The 23,234-nt window shown below is 39.4% G+C and overlaps 1 protein-coding gene across 1 annotated transcript in view; it reads left to right on the top strand.

Annotated features, from left to right (window-relative positions):
• Window positions 1-5,237: 5,237 nt before the first annotated feature.
• PLEKHA1 (pleckstrin homology domain containing A1) overlaps window positions 5,238-23,234 on the top strand; it is a 53,908-nt gene continuing 35,911 nt past the window's right edge. The window contains exons 1-2 of the mRNA XM_045568330.1: window positions 5,238-5,378; window positions 22,529-22,689. Of these exons, the coding sequence (XP_045424286.1) occupies window positions 22,549-22,689 (141 nt within the window). The 5' untranslated portion in view covers window positions 5,238-5,378; window positions 22,529-22,548. The remainder of the gene's footprint in view (window positions 5,379-22,528; window positions 22,690-23,234) is intronic.

The raw sequence follows: 23,234 nt of genomic DNA, 5'->3' as shown, positions 1-23,234 counted from the left end.
GGCGGCAACCTGGGAGCTTTTAGGTAAAAGTGAAATGTTTCTGAAGGAGCCAGCGATGATGGAAAATGATGAAATCATCTCAGTCCTGCTCTAGTCTATCTACGCCAGTTTATTTATTTTTGTGGCCAGGAGAGAGGTGTTGGGTGCACACAGGGAAACAAATCCAAGTCCCCCCTTAGACTGGCAGCCTGAGTCCTTCCAAGTCAAGCCTCTCCCACTTTTCCAACGCACTATCCCAGTGGCCCTGCTCTCCGGCCAGACCACAATTCCATCCCAGTCACTCCGGATACATGTGAGGGCCACAACAAAGTAATTCTAGAACCTACTCAGGGCCCAGGCGAGAGACTCCGAATGTGTCATGATCTTGCTCAGGTGGCCTCAGGAATTGGGCTGAACTAAATAATGCAATCCGTGGCATGGATGTAGTGCTAGTATGTGCCAGAGCATTACTGCATTATTTCAGTTAAGACTCATGGTGAGGCCGTGCAGTAGGAACCACCATCATCCCCATTTTACAGATGAGGAAATGTTGAGGCTCAGAGAAATAAGGTGATGAGCCCAAGGTCAACCAGCTCTTTGGTGCACATAGACTCCAGAGCCCCAGCTCCCTGCCTTCCTTTCCTGGGCTGGGGCCCAGGACATCCAGGGTCCCATGGTAGAAACTATAACTCTGAGCTTCTCTTCCTTTGAGGGTCAGAACTTCGCACACACTTAGCCCTGCTGAACACGTGAGGCATTGGTTCTTGTTGTTGAACCTATGTAAACAAACTCTTTTTTGGCAGGTGGCAAGATGGATGAGATAAAACGCTGGCCTTTGACTTTAGGAGGAGCTTGGCTAGAGTTGGACAGGTGAGGGGCTGGGACCTGGGGGGAATTCCCACAGGCCAAAGAGCTTGTGAAGGCCAAGGTGGATGTGTTCTCAGATCCTCTTACAGTTTTGTCTGAAAAGAGCCTTCACCTTCTAGAATGTTCCCCCACTTTAATGCTGCAATTAGCAACCCAAATATGCCCTGGACAATCACTTTGACTTTAGAAAATCTTGCTTTTCAAGTTTTCACATCACATTGTAGCAAGAGTCCACACATTTGGACGACAGCAGGCTGTGCTTTGCAATTTTAGGGCTTGCCAACATCTTAGACCTGCCATATGTGGTCAGGATAATTAAACTATGATCTAACCGGGGGTCTGATGCAGCTGGAACCTCACCAGACCCCAGAGATCACAGGGTTGCTGGAGAGCCTTTAGGGCTCTGGTGGCACTAGGTGTCCAATCCAGTTGTTCAGTGTCAGGCTCTCTTCCTTGTGGCCTGACAGTCCCAAGGCAGGAAAGACTGGGTTCTACTCTCTACCAGTCTTGCAGGCAATCATTCTCCACAACTCCCAATGTATTTTTTCCTTCATGGGCCTAGAATTTGGGTTGGTTGCTGACCTGTTCAGAAATCCTATTCTTGCATCTCGGTAAGCATAAAATGTGGATGGTCTTTCACAGAACCTTCCTGAAGGAGAATTGTGCCCCAGCCCTGGGATGCAAGCATTAGCTCCAGCCAGACTCTAGTCACCTGATTTGTAATCTGGGCAGGTCACTTAATCCTGGCCGAGGATCATGCTTCCCATCACTTGGTTGTTGCCAGTTGAGTGACAGGGTCAGATTCCTGATTCCTCAACCACAAAAGTGACCCCACTGACTCCCTTCCTGGGTTCTGGTGCCATTTTTGCACTGAAAAATAGGGAAGAGCTGTTTTTAACTCTCTGCTACCCACTTTCCAAAAGGTACATGAAAAGAACACAGCTGGGTTCACAGAATGTTTGGCTCATGTTTAATTCTTGTTCTGTCTTGGTTCTGGCTTCTGGATACAACAGGGGTTTACTTCTGGAGTTGCTCCTTCTGCCTGACTTCTGATTCTGACTCTGTCCATAAAGGGGGCGGTGGCATTCATCATTCAACAAACATCTCTGTTCTAGGCACTAAGGATACAGCAATGAACAGAACAGATAAAATCCATCCCTGTCCTCGTGGAGGTTACATTCTAGTGGGACATGCAGGAAATAAACAAGATCAATAAGACTCATATATATTTTACTTACAAAATATGGGGGAAAGTGACCATTGCTAAGGAGAAAAAAATAAAGCAAGAAAGAGAGGGGAAATCAGGTATTAGAGAGGCGACCAGCACTCAGTAATTCTGTGTGCCTTTGGAATAAGTTGCAGGACTTCTCTGCCCTGCTCCACTCTGTGTTGTTCCAAGGGGCTGATGTCTGTCTGGAGGATCCAGGGACCAGCACTAAGTATGTAGAAGGGGTTCAAGAAATATTTTCATATGAAACATCAAAGTAATTACCTGCCCAAAGCATGATGATGGTGACAGTGATGTTTTAAAGGTACATTGTAGAAAGTTGAATTCAGAGTCCTCCTTTTTTCTTCAGATGAAAAGTATCCATGGAATATTCCAGTATTCCTCATTGCCTTCAGTGCATCCTGAGTATTTTGGTTTGCTCCCAGACTGTCATGTCCAAATAATTTTTTTTAAAAGAACACTAAAAACATATTTATGTAATAAACCTCACCATCCAAAAAAAAAAAAAAAAAGGCTGGAGGAAAAGCAGAGAGGTTTTTTTGTTGTTGTTATTGGTCTCTGCATTTATGGGATGATCTGAGCTATCAAGTTCTGCTTATAGTTGTACCACAACCTCAAAGTAGCCCTGGAATTACCTTGCTCTGTGTCTTTGGGCAAACTGAGTCACTTTTCTGGCTTTCTTCATTGTATGTAAATGTGACTCTTACTGTCAAATAATCGTTGGGTCTTGTTATACAAAAAAGAGCAAAGGAACAATCTTAAATCACCCAGTCAATGTCAAATGGTAACAATCAGGAAAAAGATTCCCTCTGGGTCCAGCTTAGAAGGAGTGAGAGGCTCTCTGCTTCAGTGGTCTGATTCCAGGGCTAGCATTTTCAGATCAAATAAAAGATGCAAATTTGAATTTGAATTTCAAACAAAAAAGGAATGTCTTTTAAGTTTGTCTCAAATATCCCATCTGGAATTTTCTAGGATTCTAAAGCTAAAAAGCTAGAGACTCCTTCCAGAACTTCTAGCCAGGGAAGGCAAGCCCAAATGTCCAGAGGGATCAGACAGATGACATCTGGATTTTTGTGTGAAATCTCTCTATTTTTAAATGTCAATCACACATTCAGTTAAATCAATAAAAACCCACTGTATGGACCAAAGGAAACTATCTCTTCTGGCCACTGTATAAACTATGGTGAGGCCATACCCTTTCAATCATCATTCAGATGAGGAAATGAGGCACCCCAAAGAAACAGACATTGGCAAAGCTGCACAGCTAAGGTTTCTCAAAAGGTAATAGAACAGTCATGCTGGATGAAAGGCAATTGAAAATGAGCAGTCCAAAAGAGGTAGCATGGGAGCATTCCGTGCAGTTTGTAAGGTGTTTTCACCTCCATCAGCTTATCAGATGCTGAGAACATTCTGTAAGTTGGACAGGGTGAATTATACTCATTTACAGTTGAGGTCACTAAAGGTCAGAAAGGCAAAATGTCATCCTTTGCTTAAAGTCACACAGGTAAGTCTATACAGGTAAATCTGGGACTGTTTTTCACTACACCTGTGATTCAGATGAGATAACAGGTAAGTTTCCTTTAGGATTTTTTTTTTTTTTTTGAGATAGTGTCTCCCTTTGTTGCCTAGGCTAGACTGCAGTGGTGTTATCATAGCTCACTGCAACCCAGGGGTTTGAAACTCCTGGGCTCAAGCAATCCTCCTGGCTCAGCCTCTGAGTAGCTGGGACTACAGGTGCATGCCAATACGCCTGGCTAATTTTATTTTATTTTATTTTTGGAGAGGTGAGGTCTCGCTATGTTGATTTGGCTGGTCTCAAATTCCCAGACTTGAGCGAGCCTCCTGCCTCGGCCTCCAAAGTGCAAGGATTACAGGCGTGAGCCACTGCGCCCGGCCTCCTTCAGAATCTTTAAATAGAGACAAACTCAAAATCTGATTTTATGTCTCATAAACAGAAGCAAATCAGGAGGCCAGGCTGAGTGCCCAGACTTCAAACTCAGTTCACAAATAAAGAAGGAGTTAAGTAGTCAGGATTCCAGCCATGTTACCAGTCTCATTGGCATTTACCTCCTGTTTTCTGTCCCAGCAGCTGTATAGCTTGTCCTGTCACTGGACATTGATTTGTCTCATGTACATCTTCATATAGGAAGGATGTTCTGAAAGGTGTCGATAAAGATTTTGTAAAGGTTTTGAAGGGGGAAGGATGTGATCTAAGGTTGTGCAGGGAGAGGCAAGGAAGGATACAAAAAGAACAAATATTTATTGAGAGTCTGGAGTGTGGCGTATATTGTGAAAGGCGTGGCATGTAATTCTTTCCTAGTTCTTTTGCATGTTTGAATATTTCTCATTCTTCAGGTTTCGGCTCGAATATTACTTCCTGGAAGAACCTTCCCTGATCAGCCTCTCTGAAGAGGCTTCCCCTGCCACTATCTCTTGAACTTGCTCAGCCTTGCCATTCTACTGAAATCTGTAATGATCTTGCTTCTTTGTGGACTAGCTCCCTTACAGACTGCAGGCTCCACGAGGGGCAGCGACAGTGTCTGTCTTGTGCACAGATGTATACCTAGTTGCCTATTGCGGTACTTGGTACATAGTAGGTGCTCAACAAATATGTTAAATATTTCCAAGTATTTATGAGACTACATATATGTGCTCCATTCGTCCTGAAAGAATTTCAACTACTCCTTCTTTAAGTTTCTCTTGGCCTCCTGCACTATGAACACCATTGTAAGTAGGAGGTGGAACTACATTTCTAGGGAGAGAAAAATGGCTAGGAGTGAAAAATTGGCGCGCAGAGCTGTAAAGCATTTTTCTGCAAGTCACGCCGCCGCCTGTGAATTTGTGCTACTTGGACCGATTGTGGGACAGCTTGCAAACAAATTATCTGCAAACTAACGAAGCCTATTTTTAAAGATCCCTGTGCCTCGCAGCTCTAGGCGATGACATCAGAGAACCCCAGTTCCACCTCCCAGCCAAGCCCAGTGGTCCTCGAAAACTACGAATCCCAGGAAGCAGCGCGGCCGGGGGCCCAGCCCTCTGCGCGCAGCCTCCATCGCGCGAGAGGCCACCGCCCTGGGACCAGGAAGACACCGGCTCGCCGACGCGCCGCGCGGGGACTGCCGGGACTTGTAGTCTCCGCGGCTGGGAGTGCCGGCTCCGGAATCTCGGCCGCCGTCTGGGGGCTGAGGCGGCGCGGGGACGCGTGCGCAGTGCGCGGACGGCCGTCGTGGGCGCCGCTCCGGGCAGCTCGTTGCCTGTGGAAGCCGGGGCCGCGGCGGCGCGGGTGCTCCGGACCGAGTGCGCGGTAAAGTTTGGCGTGAGGAGCGTGGCCGCGCTGGGGCGGGGGGCCGGGGCCGGGCTCCGGGCGGCGGCGGCGGGGCTCGGGGATCGGCGTCCGCCAAGGGGCCGGTGGCGCGGGATGCGGGGCGGCGTCCCCTCCCAACGTGTCCGCTCCGCGCGCGCCGCACCTGGGCGAGGCCGCCGGGCCGGCTCACCTGCGCGCGGGCTCCGGGCGGCGTCCTCCTTCCCCTGGTCCTCGATTGTTTTTCTGACTTCAGCTCTCGGCGGCGGCCGGCAGGGAGGCCCGCGGCGGTGGCGGGGCGGACGACTCCTGGGGTGCCTGTCCGGAGGTCCGGGCGCGCCCGGCTCCCCCCGGGAAAGACCGCTGTGCACGTTGCGCGCGCGGCCAGCTGTCCGGGGATTCCCGGCGGCGGCGCCTGTCGGGGTGGCTCGCTGAAGGGCTGCGCCCGCGGGGTGCACGGCCCTGGGCATCCTTTTCTGGTAATTTAATGCGCCTTCACTTAAGGACTTGCCCAGGCCGAAGTCGACTCCGCCCAGGGCCATGGAGTCGTGCGGTATTAGCGATTTGCCTTCGCGCCTTCATGGTGCAGATGGCCAGTGGGAGAGTTGGAAGTGACTTGCCCAAGGTCACGCAGGTGGCACCACGGAGACGACCAGAACCCGGTCTTTTGCTTTGAGGCCAGCTGCCAGCCACAGTGCCTTGGGGCCGTCCGGAGTGGTTTGTGGTTTATTTCATATGCTTTCTATTGACCGTCCTGGAAAGAGGGGAAAGTGTTGTCATAATGAAAGCGGTCTTGTTTTTTATGGCGTTATCTGCCTTTGGTAGAATTCTAGTTATGCTGTTCCCCGAAGCCGAGCATCTGCCATGGCCTGGGCCAGTAAATAACGAAACTCGATTGTTCCGTTTGGAGATAGGTCCCAGAAGAGTTTTAAGGAATAAATATTCGGGCAATTCATGCCATTTTTCCTCTTCGGTTTCACCTTCTAGTTTTATACTACTTGTTTCGTATTTTACAATTGATCTTTGTCTGTTTATTATAAGACTTCCTTTGCTTTAATGAAGTCATTGCCCTTTATGAATTAGTTTTCTAAATAGAAAATCTTATTTCCTGTGTGTTTAATGACTGGAACAAATAGCGCACTCTGAGGATTATCCCATTGTCTTTCATTTTAGAACTGATCGGTCTGCTTTATTTCCCCGGAGTACACAACTTGCATACTTTGTATGTTAGTTTAATGCCATTGAAATAATTTAGAGCAAAATTTGGATAAGCATTATGTGATTCACATAAAAACTTTTAAAAAATCATTTTGTAAAACTATATTTTTCTTAAAATGAAGAGCTTGAAGAACTGCTATTGCAAAAATAGTAAGATTTGCTCTGACTAAAATGCCTATTTTTCATATTCTTAATTTTTCATATTGACAGGCTCGTGGCAAAAAATATTTCCCCAAATAGAATTTGTTGAAGTATTCCTTATCTTGGCCAAATCTAACCAAGGGAAATTACATTTTCGAGTACTAATACATTTAAACAAAAATATTCAAAGTTTGACAGAATTTAAGTTAATGCAATAGTTAATTTATTTTTATAGTGCTATAAACCCTACAGTGTAGTCACTGACAAGTTTCTCTTGCAGAGTGTACCTGTATCAAGATATTTGGCTGTTAACTTATCCTTTGGAATAAACAGTGGATAACTTTTGTGACGTTAAGAACATGTGAGACACACACACACACACACACACACAAACTTCTGTCTGGCTTTATCTTGATAATTAGTATTTTTATTGTTGCTTTTAGGGGGGAAGTAGCAGATTTGTATCTTTTCCCCCCAGTTTTAGCAATGTAACAACATAGGAAAGAGATGGTGTATAAATTTGAGTTTGTCATAGACTAGGAGAGACAGTGAAACAGGATAAGTATACAATTGTGAGGAAACTGCCATGAGTTCATAAGCCGGAAGGACCTTTGTAGAAGTATTTAAGGACGTTAAGAATAGCACTGGGTTGTTTTCTTTAAAAAGTCATCATGTACAATATTCAAGTGTTGGTTGATAACATATAGGACGTGATGATATTGAAGATTTCTAGGAAGATACTTGGGAAAGGTGGAAACAGCTCACATTTTTACAGGGATGTTTTCTCTACAAACATTTAATGGAGCTTTTTAAAAAGTGATTTTTTTTTTTTTTTGCTTACGCCTGAAAGTTCTTTACTGTTATTCTTTTAGTCATACTGCAAATCTCACATTATTTTGGCTGTCTGGTGATTTGTAACCCAGAATGAAATCTAAGAAATAATTTATTAGCATAATTTAAGTCAGACTTTGACATTGACATATTGCTTGATGTTAAATTGTTGTTCTTATTTAAATAACTCTGACATTTGAGAATGGGGAAGATAGTTTTCCAAATATAATATAGTAATTATTCATATGTGACAATAATTACACATACTCTGCTTTTACTAGCAAATTTCAAGTACGCATTAACTGCCTTTGCGTACTTCCCAGTTGATTCCAGCTCTGAGCTGAAGTAATATACAAATAATTACTTTTTCACACCCTGGAGCAGTTTACTTTTAGTAATATTAAAATTTGATTTTAAATTTCAAGATTTTTAAAATCTTTAAAATTTCAGATCTGTAGTGATACCGTAACATAACTTCAGTAGGAGATAAATATCAAAATTTGGTATTAGGTCTTTTGACCATTTATGAGTACATACATAGCATTTGTAAATTTATTGACGTAGTATCTGAAGGGAATTCTTGGGGCATAAACTTTTAGTAGTTTTAGATGCTTATCTACAATGCTTAATTATTTTTAGAGACATAAACATATGGACTGTTTTATGTAAACAGCTTCCTGCTGATATTTGTTATAGCAGTAGAACTGTTACACTTAATGAGTAACATTAAACCATTTAATCCTAAGTAATATTTTTTTTCTTGTAGGTGCTGTGTGATAAAGGATATGTGAGTTTGTAATTCCTAGAATATGTTTAAGCAAACATTTAATTTAGTAACACTTCTAATTAATTGAATTGCTTTGATTCAGGAAGATGGTGTTTTGAGGATTTTATATCATGAATTTTCTTTGTACTAGAATTTCTGTTTAATGTAAAGCAAAATTAGAGTCATTTAGGAATTTTTTTAATTAAATAATTTTTAGAGTAAAGTATCATTTCTTACGTGGAGCCCTTATCAGACTTGTCAATCTGATTGCTTTATTCTCCAAAAAGTGTTGTGTTAGCCATTTAGGCAGCCTAGCCTTGTACTGTGTAACCATTGAACTCATTGATTCTGGGTTCAATTTAACCTCTTGAAGGAAAGGACAATCACAGGCACTAGAATTGTAAGCGATCTCATAGGGCTTCTAATGTAGCATCTTACTGGGTACAGTAAATCCCCCATGAGAATTTCCATGTCAGGTGTTCCCTCCCATTACTAAGGGTGGGAATGCTTTTCCATATGTCATCACCTCATTGAGAGTCTGAGCTTAGTGAGAACAAAGGTAAGACAGCTTTAATTTTCACCATTCACTGCTTTTAACTAACTGTGCTCTGTAGTGTCTTCCTGTCTCTCCCTCCCGCTGCCTCATGACATCATGGGTAAAGGATAGCTTTTTTATCATTTACAGCTATTACAAGCTCCAGTCTAATCTATTCCAGTTTAAACCTTCAATCACATATTCAATTTAAAGCTCTTTTCCTGCATTACCCCACTGTCTGGCTACTTACTGCCTGAAGCGCTTGTAGGGAGGGATTTTGGTATGCTCCTGAGATACCTCTTTCCCTCTTCAGGGATGTACTTGGGCAGGGATTAGTCAGAAGAGAAATGGAAAAAGATAAGTATTTGTTGTATGGGGCTACTAAAGCCCTCTCTTGATTCATGGTGGCAGGCCATTGATGTCCACCAATAGGCAAGCAAACTGACATTTTTGGTGAGATCTTGCAGGGAGACTCCTACTGCACAGTACTTGGATATGAAAATTTTTGAGGCTAAACCTTTGCCATCCTATACACCTGTCAGTCCACCCTCTGCTTACTCTGAGTGTGAGGGGTGAGTTGGGGTGGGGATCTTTTCTCTCTACAACCAGATTTTTGGGTGATGGCAAGACAACTCTAGTCCAGGTACTTCTACAGTTTCCACTTAGCCCACTGAAACTCACTTCCTTGAGATGCCAAATGGTGGCATGCAGGCTGCTTAAGTCTGCCCCCTTTCTGTGCCCTGCCATTTCTTATCAATTCTCTTTATCCTCCTGCTCAGATAGGCACAGGTCAGTCCCTCAGTCTACTACGTCAGCAGACATCAAACTGGAAAATGAGAGGCCAGTCGCTCCTTTTTCTAGGCACTTCTGATCTTGGAAAATGATTTCCCTTGGAGGACCTCTGCCACTGTTTTTGGGTGAACACCTTCCTTTTCCTGTGTTCTTTTTCTGTCTTCTGTCAACTGCTTTTACAGAGTGAAAAAGGATGGTAAGGTGGTGGTTAGGGTGCCAGAGCCATTCCTGACTCCACAGAAGTGTGATCCATGATGTCTGTATATCCTCAGCTTTGTGTTTGTCAATGATGGAGCAACAGGGCTAGTCCCACTTGGTGTCTGTTAACAAATAGTAAAGTCCCATGGGCCTGATAAGGTCTCACTGTGCAGAATTCAATTTTTCTTTTTCCTTTATGTCTCTGATTTTTTTTGTTGTTGTTGTTGGGGGGCTTACTTTCTGGTTCCTGACTGATGAAGTGTTGTTAACTGTGAACATGTTAACTTATAACTGATTTGTAAGACCTTAGAGTCAATAAGTGAAGCTGAAGGATAAATTTGGTTGGGGGGGGGAGATTAATAATATAATTTTATCTGTTCTTGCCTCATACTAGCTTTACTAAGAATATACATTCAAACAGAAATATAGTGTTTGAAACTTTTTTCCTTCCATCATTTAAACAAATCAGTTAAATCTGCTAAATGATTTCTTGTCTGATGAGGAAAAAGCAGCTTTCTCTCTAGAAACTTAAACTATCTTTGATGTAGTAATTATGGGTTGCTTTATACTTCATTCAAGAAATAGTTATTGAGTGCCTTCCATGTGCCAGCCACTGTTTTAGGCATTGTAGAAAGTACAGTAAATAACAGAAAAAAATCCCTGCTCTCATGAAACCTATATTCTAGTGTGGGGAAATAGACAAGAAACAGGTAAATAAATAAACTATATCATTTGTTAGATATCAACAAATGCTAAGGAGAAAAATAAAGCAGGGAAGCATGATAGGAAGGGGCAGGACAGTTTGGAGGATTTGAAATTTTAGATAAGATCTTGAGGGAAGGCTTCACTGAGAAAGTGACATTTGAGTTAAAAGGCCCTGAGAGGGGAGCTTGTCTGGTGAATCCAGTGGTGACGAGGCAATTGGAACAGTGTGAGGGGGACGGTAAAACCTGTAGGTCTTATATAAAGGCTTTGGTTTTTAGGTTTTTACTTTGAGATGGGATCCTGTTGAAACAGTATTTCTCAACCTTGGCTGAATATTAGAATTGCCTGGGAAACTTTAAAAAAGTACTGATGCCTGAATCCCATCCCAAAGCTTCTAATTTAATTGGTTAGGGGTGGGAGAGTGGTGCCCAGCCTAGGCATCAGGATTTTTAAAAACTCCCGGGTAATTCTAATAAGCAGCTGAGGTTGACATCAGTGCTTTGAAGAGTTTTGAGCAGAGTGCAGTATTACATAGTATTGACGAGTATGGCTCTAAAACCAGACTCCTCTGGTTTGAATCCTGGCTCTGCTACTTCCTTAGTTTTCTCATCTGTGAAATTATTGTTATAAGGATTAAATAAACTAATATATAAATATTTAGAATAGTGCTTCACAAGTAGTAATATGTGTTTATTGAATAAACACATTACTGTATGTTTTGATGGATCACTTTAACTCTGTGTTGAGAATAGATTGGAGTGGGGCAAGGGCAGAAGCAAGTAGGCCCTTGCAGTAATACAGGTGGGAGGTGATGAACTTGGAGCAGAGTGGCAGCAAGTGGCAAGAAGTGGTGGGATTCTGGATATATTTTGAAGGTAGAGCCAACAGGATTTGATGATGGATTGGACGTGGAGTGAGAAAGAAGCCTTAATCAAATGTGACTTCAAGATATTTTGCCTGAACAACTGGAAGAAGGGAGTGGCCATTTACTGAAATGGGAAAGAGAGGGAGGATCAGATTTCTGAGGGGAATATCTGAAGCTCAGTTTGTTAAGTTTGAGATGTCTGTACATGAGTATGGTGTTCAGCAGAGTGTTCAAGGCTAGAGATACCAGTTTGGAAAGTCATCAATATTGAGACCTGTGAGAATGAGTGAGCTCACCAAGAGACTGAATATGTATAGAGAAGTGGTCCACAGACCACTTCCTGGTACAGAGTTCTGGGAGGTGGAATGTTCCTTAGAGTTTCTAATGTGCCCTAGACAGTTGTAATTCTTTCTTTCTTTCTTTCTTTTTTAAAAGACAGTTTTATTGAGATATAATTTGTCTATTTAAAGCGTACACTTCAGTAGTTTTTAGTGTATTTGCAGTTGTGCAGCCATCACCACAATCAATTTTGGAATCTTTTTATCAACCCAAAAAGAAACCCTGTATCCTCCCATCCCTAGGCAACTCCTTATTTCCCTCCTATCCTCCCATACCTATGTAACCATTAATCTGCTTTCTGTCTTTATGGATTTGCCCATTCTGGATATTTCGTATCAGTGGAATCATATAATACATATTCTGTTAAGAGAGAAGTGGGATCCATTAGTACTTAGCTTCTAGATTCATTAGATACTAAATCATTTGGTAAAAGTGGGGGTTATAAGATCTGTCCGTTGTAAAGATACATTTCCTCTTTGTAATTAGCAAGAAAACTGTAGTGTTGTATTTTGAGACTATGAATATTCTGCTCCCTAACATTTCATCTAGTTTTAGTGCTCACTTAGTGTTCATGCTTGCCTAAATCAGTGATTACATTGATATTGCAGTGATTTTCTATTCCTGTCATATTTTCGGAGATCATGAGTTCATAGTATTTGTAATTCAGATGCATTGTACACAGTTTTTTCCTTTGTGTTTGTACCTGTTTTCTCTCACTGTGAAAATCTTAGTTCCTATTTTAAATATAACGAATAGTATCAATATATTTACATTATCCTATAATGTACATTTGTACAAGTTGTACAATTACAGCATGAAAAATAATTCCCTCATGTTCCTTTGTAATCAGTCCTTTCCTCATCCCAAGCCCTAGCAACTCTGATCTGTTTTCTATCACTGTAGTTTTTTGTTGTTTGTTTTTTTACTTTGCATGTAGTTAAGTTCACTCTTTGTAGTACGTAGGCTTATAGTTTTCACAAATGCATAGTCATGTTTCCCACCACAATCAAGGAACAGAGCAATTGTATCACCCCAAAAGTTATTCTTTGAAGTCAACTCTTGCCTCCGCCCAGTGATCTTTTCTCTGTCCTTATGGCCTTTTTGGTCTGGCTTTTACTTCTTAGCAAAGTACATTTGAAATTTGTCACTGTCGTTTGTGCATCAATAGTTTGTTCTTTTATATTGCCAAATAGTATTGTATTGGATGTACTACAGTTTGTTTATTCATTCACCAGTTGAAGGACATTTGGGTTATTTCTGGTTTTTTCTTTGCCTAATCTTGCATAATTATGAATAATGCTGCTATAAATGTTTGCATCCAGGATTTTATGTGCACATAAGCTGTCAGTTCACTAGGATGAATACCTAGGAGTGGACTTGTTCGGTTGTATTGTAAGTGTATGTTTAACTGTAAGAAACTGCCAAACTGTTTTCCCACCCGCAGTATATGAGAGTTCATTGATTTTGTATCTTTTATTTTATTTTTATTTTTTTGAGGCAGATTCTCGCTCTGTCACCCTGGCTAGAGTGCCGTGGCGTCAGCCTAGCTCACAGCAACCTCAAACTCCTGGGCTCAAGCGATCCTTCTGCCTCAGCCTCCGAAGTAGCTGGGACTACAGGCATGCGCCACCATGCCCCGCTAATTTTTTCTATATATTTTTAGTTGTCCAGCTAATTTGTTTCTATTTTTTAGTAGAGACTGGGTCTCGCTCCTGCTCATGCTAGTTTCGAACTCCTGAGCTCAAACGATCCTCCCGCCTCGGCCTCCTAGAGTGCTAGGATTACAGGCGTGAGCCACTGAGCCCGGCCAATTTCCTATCTTTGACAGCATTTGGTATTGTCACGATTTTTTTGTTTTTGTTTTAGCTATTTTAGTAGGTATGTTGTGGTATCTTATGGTTTTTATTTGCAGTACTTTCCTAACAATGATGAGAATCTTTTTGTGTGCTTGTTTACTATTTGTATATCTTCTTTGTCAGCTTGTTTGTTCCAAGTACTTTTCACGTTTTCCTATTTGATTGTCTGTTTTTTTTTTTTTTTTTTTTCTGAGACAGGGTCTTGCTCTGTTGCCCTGGCTAGAGTGCAGTGGCATCATCATAGCTCAGTGCCACCTGAAACTCCTGGACTCAAATGATCCTCTTGCCTGCCTCAGCCTCCAGAGTAGCTGGGACTATAGGCATGCCCCACCACGCCTGGCTAATTTTTCTATTTTTTTGTAGAGATGGGGTCTCGCTCTTGCTCAGGCTGATCTTCAACTCCTGGCCTTAAGCAGTCCTCCCTCCGTGGCCTCCCAAAGTGCTAGGATTACAGGCATGAGCCACCACGCCTGGCCTTATTAGTGAATTGTAATAATTACCTGCCTATTCTTGGATATCAGTTGTTTTACAGATATATGTATACTGAATATTTTCTCCCATGTTGTGGCTTATCTTTTTATTTCTTTATGGTGTCTTTTGAAGAGCAGCAGTTTTTAATTAAGTTCAATATAGCAACTATTATATAGTTTATGTCTTGTCTTAGAAATATTTGTCTATCCCCAAGGTCATGAAGACTTTGTCTTATATTTCCTTCTAGAAGCTTTATTGTTTTAGCTTTTACATTAGGTCTGTGATCCATTTAGATACAGTTTTTTTTCCACATGGGTAGTCAATTATTCCAGCACCATTTGTTGGAAAAACTGTCTTTTCCCTACGGAGTTGCCTCTGCATCTTTGTTGAAAATCAACTGACAGTGTATGTATGAAATCTGTTTCTGGATGCTATTCTGCTCCATTGGTTTATATCTACTTTTTCACTAATCCTACAGTGTCTTTATTGCTATAGCTTTATTGTAAGTCTTGAAATCAAGTAGAGTAAGTCTTCCTACTTTGTTCTTTGGGAAGCAGATTTGGCTTTTCTAGGTCATTTGCATTTCAATATATATGATGGAGTACCTTGTCAATGTTTTACAAAATATCCTGCAGGAATTTTGATTGGATTAAACTGAGTCCATTGATTTAATGGCTTCTCCAATTTAGGGAGAATCAACATTTTAGTTTTTTAAATTCCAATTTATCTAAATTTTTATTTAATTTGGAGTGTTCCAATCCATGAACATTGTATAACTTTTCATTTCTTTTGGTCTTTTAATTTCTGTGTGCAATGTTTTGTAGTCATCAATATGGAGATCCTGCATATCTTTTGTTATATTTATTTCTACGTATTTTATGTTTTGTGATGCTATTCTAAATAGAATTTTTAAAATCCCACTTTCCAATTGTTTGCTGCTAATATTTAAAAGTACAGTTGGTTTTTGTGACCTTCCTAAATTCACTTATTCTTCCTAAATTATTACTTTTGATAATTTGGTAGATCCTTAGGGTTTTCTATGTAAGTAATCACTTCACTTGCAAATACAGGTAGTTTTATTTCTTCTTTTCTGATCTTTATCCCAATTTTTTCTTGGCCTTATTGCAATGGCTAATACAATGTTAAATAGAAGTGGTAATTCAGGCATCTTTCTTTTTTCCTGGATTTTAAGGGGAAGCAATTTGGTTTTTCGCCACCAAGTATGATGAAATTGTATGTTTTTCATAGATGCCCTCTATAGGATAAAGTTATCTTCTAGTACTCATTTACCGACAGTTTTAATCATGAGTGGCTATTATTCTTCACATATTGGATGATCATACTAAGGATTTTCTTCTTTATTATCTTAATGTTTAGAATTATGGTGATTTTCAAATGTTAAACATACCTTGCATTCCTGGGATAAATCTTACTTAATCCTGATATACTATCCTTTTTATGTATAGTAGGATTTGATTTACTAATATTGTTAGGAACTTTTCTTTCTGTGTTCATGGCGGATATTGGTATGTCATTTTCTTTTTTGTAATATCTTTGTTAGATTTTGGTGTTTCGTTTGTCTCATAAAACAAGTTAGGAACTGTTCTTTCCTCCTGTTTACTGGAAGAGTTTGTTAAAGATTGATGTTATTTCTTCCTTAAGTGATTGATAGAATTCATATATGAACCATTGTGTGAGCTTGGACTTTTTGGGAAGGTTTCAGTAATGAATTCAATTCAATTTGGATTTTCTTTTTTATCTTGTGTCAGTTTTTTCAAAGTTGTATTTTTCAAATAATTTATCTATTTCCCCTCAATTGTCAAATTTGTTTATATAAAGTTGTTCATAATATTCTTATTACCATTTAATATCTGTAGGATGTGTAGTGATAACCTCTCTGCATTTCCTAATATTGGTGATTTGTTTTCTTTTACTTGGCTCATGTAGTTATAAATTTATCAATTTTGTTGATATTTTCAAAGAACCAACTTTTGATTATCTTTCTTTATTGCTTGTTTTCTATTTCATTAATTTCTTTCTTAATATTTATTATTTCCTTTTACTTTGGGTTTACTTTACTCTTCTTTTTTTAGCTTTTTAAGGTGGAGCTTTAGCTCACTGATTTTAGACCTTCTTTTCTAATAAAAGCATTTTAAAATGATACATTTTCCTCTGAAAGCTTCTTTAGCTGTACCTCACAAATTCTGACTTTTTTCATTTTCATTTAGTTAAAAATGTTTTCTAATTATTTTCTTGATTTCGTCTTTTACCCATATTTTATTTAAAAGTGTAATGTTTTAATTTTCAAGTAGCTATCCAGGTGATAATTCCTTGTACAGCATTAAAAGCTAACAAAAATTCAGAATATATTTGTTTATAAAATTCCTTGAATGCTTTATGTATGATATTTGTGTGGTATATTTCTGAGGGTTTTTCTGTGGCATAAAAGAAGGATCTATTATCACCCACTATTCTGTGGGTTGACTGGGCTTATCTGGCAGTTCTTTCTTGGAGTCTCTCATGCAGTTGCAGTCAGATGGCAGCTGGAAGTAGAGTCATTTGAAGGCTTGTCTGGGCTAGATGGTCAGGATAGCCTCTTCACTCACTCTGCTGGGATGGCTGGGACAACTGGGTGTGGGCTGGCTACCTCTCCACACAGATTCTCCATGGGACTAGTTGGCTTTCGCACAACAGAGCAGTCACAAGGTAGTCAAATTTCCTATATCGCAGCCAACTTCTTCTATACTAAGTAGTCCAAGAAATTGAGTTTTTCAATTAGATAATTTATTTGGTCTACTTTTTTAAACTAAGAAGTAAAATAAATGCATTGGGGGCAGTCATTATAGAAATTATCTAATCAGTAACATTAAAACTTCTTTTAATTTTTTTCAATCAAGGTAAAATTAACATAAGATTAGTCATTTTAGTGTGTACAAGTCTGTGGCATTTAATACATTCGCAGTATTGTGCAACCATCACCTGTATCTAGTGTCAAGACAGTTTCATCACTTTGTAGGCAGCCCTTCCCCATCTCACCCTTCCCCCAGCCTCTGGCAACCACCAGTCTACTTTCTGTCTCTCTGGATTTATCTATTCTGGATTTTTCATATAAATAGACTCATGTAAATATGCCTTTTTGTTGCTGGTTTTTTTCACATAGCACAGTGTTTTCAGGGTTCATCCAGATTGTAGCATGTGTCAGTACTTCATTCCTTTTTATGTCTGAAAAGTATTCCATTGTATGTATATACTTTAACCATTCACTTGTTGATAGATGTTTGGTTTGTTTCCATTTTCTGGCTATTTGTGAATAGTGCTGCTGTGAACATTCATGTACGAGGGTTTGCTTGAGGACCTGTTTTCAATTCTGAGTATATATAGGCATACCTCAAAGGTATTATGGGTTCAGTTCCAGACCACCTCGACAAAGCGAATATTACAATAAAACAAATCACACAAAATTTTTTTTGGGTTACCCAGTGTATATAAAAGTTATGTTTATACTATACTGTAGTCTATTAAGTGTACTGTAGCATTAGGTCTAAAAAATGTACATAAAATAATTCAAAAATACTTTATTGCTAAAAAATACCAAAAATCATCCGAGCCTTCAGCAAGTTGTAATCTTTTCACTGGTGGAGGTCTTTCCTTGATGTTGGTGGCTGCTGGCTGATCAGAGTAGTGGTTGCTGAAAGTTGGGGTAGCTGTGGCAATTTCTTAAAATAAGACAGCAGTGAAGTTGGCTGCATTGATGGACTCTTCTATTCATGGAAGATGTCTCTGTAGCATGAGATGCTTTTTGATGCTCTGTAGCATTTTACGCACAGTAGAACTTCTTTGAACAGTGGAGTTAATCCTCTCAAACACTGATGCTGCATTATCACTTAGTTTATGTAAGAGTTTTATGTATGTTGTCATTTCAGCCATGTTTGCAGCATCTTCACTAAGAATAGATTCTATCTCAAGAAACCACTTTCTTTGTTTATCCATAGGAAGTAGCTCTTCACTGTTTAAATTTTATCATGAGATTGCAGTGATTCAGTTACCTCTTCAGGCAATACTGCTGATTTTACTTCTTTTGCTGTTTCCACCATATCTGCAGTTATTTCCTCCACTGAAGTCTCAGACCCCTCAAAGTCATCCATGAGAGCTGGAATCAACTTCTTCCAAACTCCTGTTAACGTTGATTTTTTTTTTTTTTTTACCTCCTCCCATGAAACACAACTATTGTTAATGACATCTAGAATGGTGAATCTTTTCCAGAATGTTTTCAATTTACTTTGCCCAAATCCATCAGAGGAATCACTATCTATGGCAGCCATAGCCTTACAAAATGTCTTTCTGAAACAATAAGACTTGAAAATCAGAATTACTCTTTGATCCATGGGCTGCAGAATGGATGTTGTCTTAGTGGACAGGAAAACAACATTAACCTCCTTTTATATCACCATCAGAGCTCTTGGGTGACCAGGTCAGGTACATTGTCAATGAACAGTAATATTTTGGAAGGACTCTTTTTTTTCTGAGCAGGGGATCTCAACAGTGGGCTTAAAATATTCAGTAAATCATGCTGTAAAACAGATATGCTGTCATACAGGCTTTGTTGTTCCATTTATAGAGTGCAGGCAGAGTAGATTTAGCATCATTCTTATGGACCCTAGGATTTTCAGAATGGTAAATGAGCATTGGTTGCCTCACCTTCAAGTCACCAGCTGCATTGGCCCCTAACAAGAGAGCCAGCCTTTTCTTTTGAAGCTTTGAAGCCAGGCATTGACTTCTCCTCTTTAGCTCCTAGACAGCATCTTCTTCCAGTAGAAGACTATTTCATTTACATTGAAAATCTCTTCCGTAGTGTAGTCACCTTCAATGATCTTAGCTAGATCACCTGGATAACTTGCTGCTTCGCCTTGCACTTTTGTGTTATGGAGATGGCTTTTTTCTTTAAACCTCGTGAATCAACTTCTGCTAGCTTCTGACTTCTGTAGCTTCTTTAACTCTCTTGGCCTTCAAAGAATTGAAGAGAGTTAGGGTTTTGCTCTGGATTAGTCTTTAGCTTAAGGGAATGTTGTATCTGGTTTGATCTTCTATCCAGACCATTAAAACTTTATTCATATGAGCAATAAGGCTGTTTCTCTTTCTTATTAATATCATTTGTGTGTTCACTGGAGCAGTTTTTTTAATTTCCTTTAAGAACTTTCCCTTGGCATTCACAACTTGGCTAACTGGTGCAAAAGACCTAGCTTTTGGCCTGTTTTGGCTTTTGACATGCCATCCTCACTAAGCTTAATCATGTCTAGCATTTGATTTAAAGTGAGAGATATGTGACTCTTTCCTTTCATTTGAACACTTAGAGGCCATTGTAGATTTATTAATTGTTCTAATTTCAATATTGTGTCTCAGGCAGTAGGGAGATCCAAGGGGGGGGAGAGAGAGAGAGAGAGAGAGAGAGAGAGAGAGAGAGATATGAGGGGAATAGCTGATCAGTGGAGCAGTTAGAACACACACAAGATTTATTGATTTTCACCATCTTATACCGGCGTGGTTCATGGTACTCCAAAACAGTTACAGTAGTAACATTGAAGATCACAGGTCACCATAACAAATATAATAGTAATGAAAAGGTTTAAAATATTGTGAGAATTATCAAACTGTGATACAGAGACATGAAGTAAACACATGCTGTTGGAAAAAAATGGTGTAGTAGACTTGCTCAATGTGAGGTTGTCACAAGCTTTCAATTTGTAAAAAACATGGTATCTGCAAAGCGTGATAAAGGGAAGCACTATAAAATGAGGCAGGAGTGGAATTGCTGGGTCCTATGGTAATTTAACTTTTGAAAAACTGCCAAACTGTTTTAGTGTTGTACTATTTTACGTTTCCACCAGAAATGTAGGAGGGTTCCAGTTTCTCCATGTTCTTGCCAATACTTATTTTCCTCTTCTAATTATAGTCTTCCTAGTGAGTGTGAAGTAATATATCCTTGTGGTTTTGATTTGGATTTCCCTAATGACTAATGATATCGAGCATCTTTTTAAGTTCTTGTTGGCCATTTGTATATCTTCTTTGGAGAAATGTCTCTTCAGGTCCTTTGCCCATTTTTAAATTGGGTTGTTTGTGTTTTGCTGTTGAGTTGTAAGAGTCATTTATATATTCTGAATACTAGATCCTTACGTATAATTTGCAAATATTTTCTTCCATCCTGTAGGTTGTATTTTGACTTTCTTGATATCCTTCGATATAGAAAAGTTTTTAATTTTGATGGAGTCAAATTTATCTTATTCTTGTTGTTCATGTTTTTGGTGTTATATCTAAGAATTCATTGCCAAATCCAAGGTTAAGATTTACCCACATATTTTCTTCTAAAAGTTTTATGGTTTTACTTCTTATATTTAGACGTTAATCTGTTTTTTTTTTTTTTTTTTTTTTTGAGACAGTCTCACTCTGTTGCCTGGGCTAGAGTGAGTGCTGTGGCGTCAGCCTAGCTCACAGCAACCTCAAACTCCTGGGCTTAAGCGATCCTACTGCCTCAGCCTCCCAAGTAGCTGGGACTACAGGGTTGCGCCACCATGCCCGGCTAATTTTTTCTATATATATTTTTAGTTGTCCAGATAATTTATTTCTATTTTTAGTAGAGACGGGGTCTTGCTCAGGCTGGTCTCGAACTCCTGACCTCGAGCGATCCACCCGCCTCGGCCTCCCAGAGGGCTAGGATTACAGGCGTGAGGCACCGTGCCCGGCCGTTAATCTGTTTTGACTTTATTTTTGTATATGATCTGAGGTTGGGGTCCAGCTTCATTCTTTTACATGTGGATATCCAGTTGTACCAGCACCATTTGTTGAAGATGCTATTCTTTTCCCATTGAATGGTGTTAGCACCCTTGTTGAAAATTGACCACAGAGTATAGGTTTGCTTCAATTTTTTAACATTGGTCTATGTCTGTCCTCATGGCAGTACCACACAAGTTGATAGTTTTTACATGTGGTATATGCCAGTATAATGTATTGATTTTTCAAGTCTTGATTACATTTTTGAAATTTTTTAAAACTTTGGGTAAATTTATTAAACAAATTATTTCATCTAAGTGTCAGCTTTATAACAGCACACACACAAACTTAATGGATGGTTTTATTTTAAAACTTTTTGCTGTGTTTCATCATTTCTCTGCGTACAGAATAGTGATGTAGGTATACATTGTATCGGGGTACATTATAATTGGATTTTCACTGTGAGTTAAATTTACCTTGAACCTCTAAGTGAAGCACCAGTTACATAAATTCATCCTGCCAGAAGATATGATGGCCCCAGAGTAGGAACAGCGGATTTGGACTAAGCTTTACATCAGGAAGGAATCACATACCTATAGTTTCTAGAGAAAAGATGGTTGGAAATACTGCTTTTTACCCAGGTTGTGGTTTTTAACTTCAGTAAATACAACAGAAGTTTCAGTACTTTAGAACCAGAATATGATATGCCTTTTAATTAAGTCTATTTTAATCTTTCTCTTTTTTCTCTGTAGTACTTTATTTGCTAAAGAAACTAGGTTGTTTGTCCTTTTGTTTCCCACAGTCTAGCATTTGTTGATTGAATTCCTGTGGTGCAGTTTAGTATGTTCCTGTGTTCTTCATTTCCTATAAGTTGGTATTTGGATGTACCAATCCAAATCGTAGTGACTACTTGACCAAATTTTAGTAAAAAAAGTTTTTTTTATTACATGTTCACTTCATAGGCAATGTTTATGTCTTCCATCAGGAGGCATATCATACCTGCTTATTTCTCTTTCCATTGTGTTAGCTAAGTTTACCTCAATTCACTTTAGTTTTAACAATTCACAGAATTTTAGAGAGACAGGGTGGTTGATATAAGCTTTACAGACTCAGAATCCGGGTTCATGTTTTGGTTTTTTACACACTACTTCTGTCATTTTGGAAAGTCTCTTTCCCTTTCAATGTTAAGTTCCTTATCTGTGCGATGGAGATGATGATGCCTATTCATAGGGTTGTTTTGCAGATTAGAAGAGGTAATATGTGGAGAACTATTACTGTTTTGTGCATTTTAAAATATGCTAAATCTAAAGGGTAGATTATCTTGATTTGTAAATGAGGAAATTAAAGTTGGGATGGCTAATTTTTTGGCCCATCTGGATTTATTTTAGGGAAGAAGTAAGTAAATTATTCAGTGATGCCAGTAGCTCTCCTTTGTCCCTATCACTGTGAACAGTTACGTTTAGTAATCGCTCATAATCTTAATTCAAAAGTGATTTTTGCCGATGTTTCAGATGTTGATGTGTGTTTATATTAATGGGCCTCACTTAATGCTGGAAAGTAGGTTCCTTGTTGAACATACTGTATACCATGGTGCATTTTGTTCTTGTAATCCACTGAGAAATATTCTTTTTTTTCCATAGGGAGCTTACTGTTAATGTTTTTATTTTATAGTGTAATGTTCAAGCCCAGAAATGCCTTATGTGGATCGTCAGAATCGCATTTGTGGTTTCCTAGACATTGAAGAAAATGAAAACAGTGGGAAATTTCTTCGAAGGTACTTCATACTGGATACCAGAGAAGACAGTTTCGTATGGTACATGGATAACCCACAGGTTTGTAAAATCCAGAAGGATTTTAAAAGCATAGAAATGTTTTATTTATTTTAGTATTTAACATACATACCGCTTTTAGGATTTGTCTTCCTCAACAGTATGTATTTAAATTTATTTCCACTGGCTCTACTCTCCTGTCCTTCACCCCTGACCCTTCCTGTCTTGTTTGAATTTCAGAAAGTGAAACTAAGTTTGTTTGATAAAAATTCATGCCTTTGCATATGTTTTTCCCTCTTTGGTAGAAAAACACTCTCTCTGGTAGAAAATTCTTAACTCATTTAGATTTAAGATGCTATATCTAGGGATAGAGACTGCTATCTTTTAATAAATAACTACTTAGTACTCTTGCACACATGTAGTGCTTTCATCTTGTAGTGTCACCTTGAGTGTCAGTCATTGTGATGCCATCCCTGAAGTGAAATGCATTTTGATTTTATTGTTGTCTTGCAAATTCTTGGGGTAAATGTTGTATTTTAAAAATCAGAATCCCCATTTTAAGATGTATGAGAGACCTGAGATTAGAGATCATTTGTTGAGTAGTTTTA

This window comes from Lemur catta, chromosome 14, assembly GCF_020740605.2.
Source record: "Lemur catta isolate mLemCat1 chromosome 14, mLemCat1.pri, whole genome shotgun sequence".
Lineage (NCBI taxonomy): Eukaryota > Metazoa > Chordata > Mammalia > Primates > Lemuridae > Lemur > Lemur catta.
This window is presented reverse-complemented; position numbering and strand designations above follow the sequence as displayed.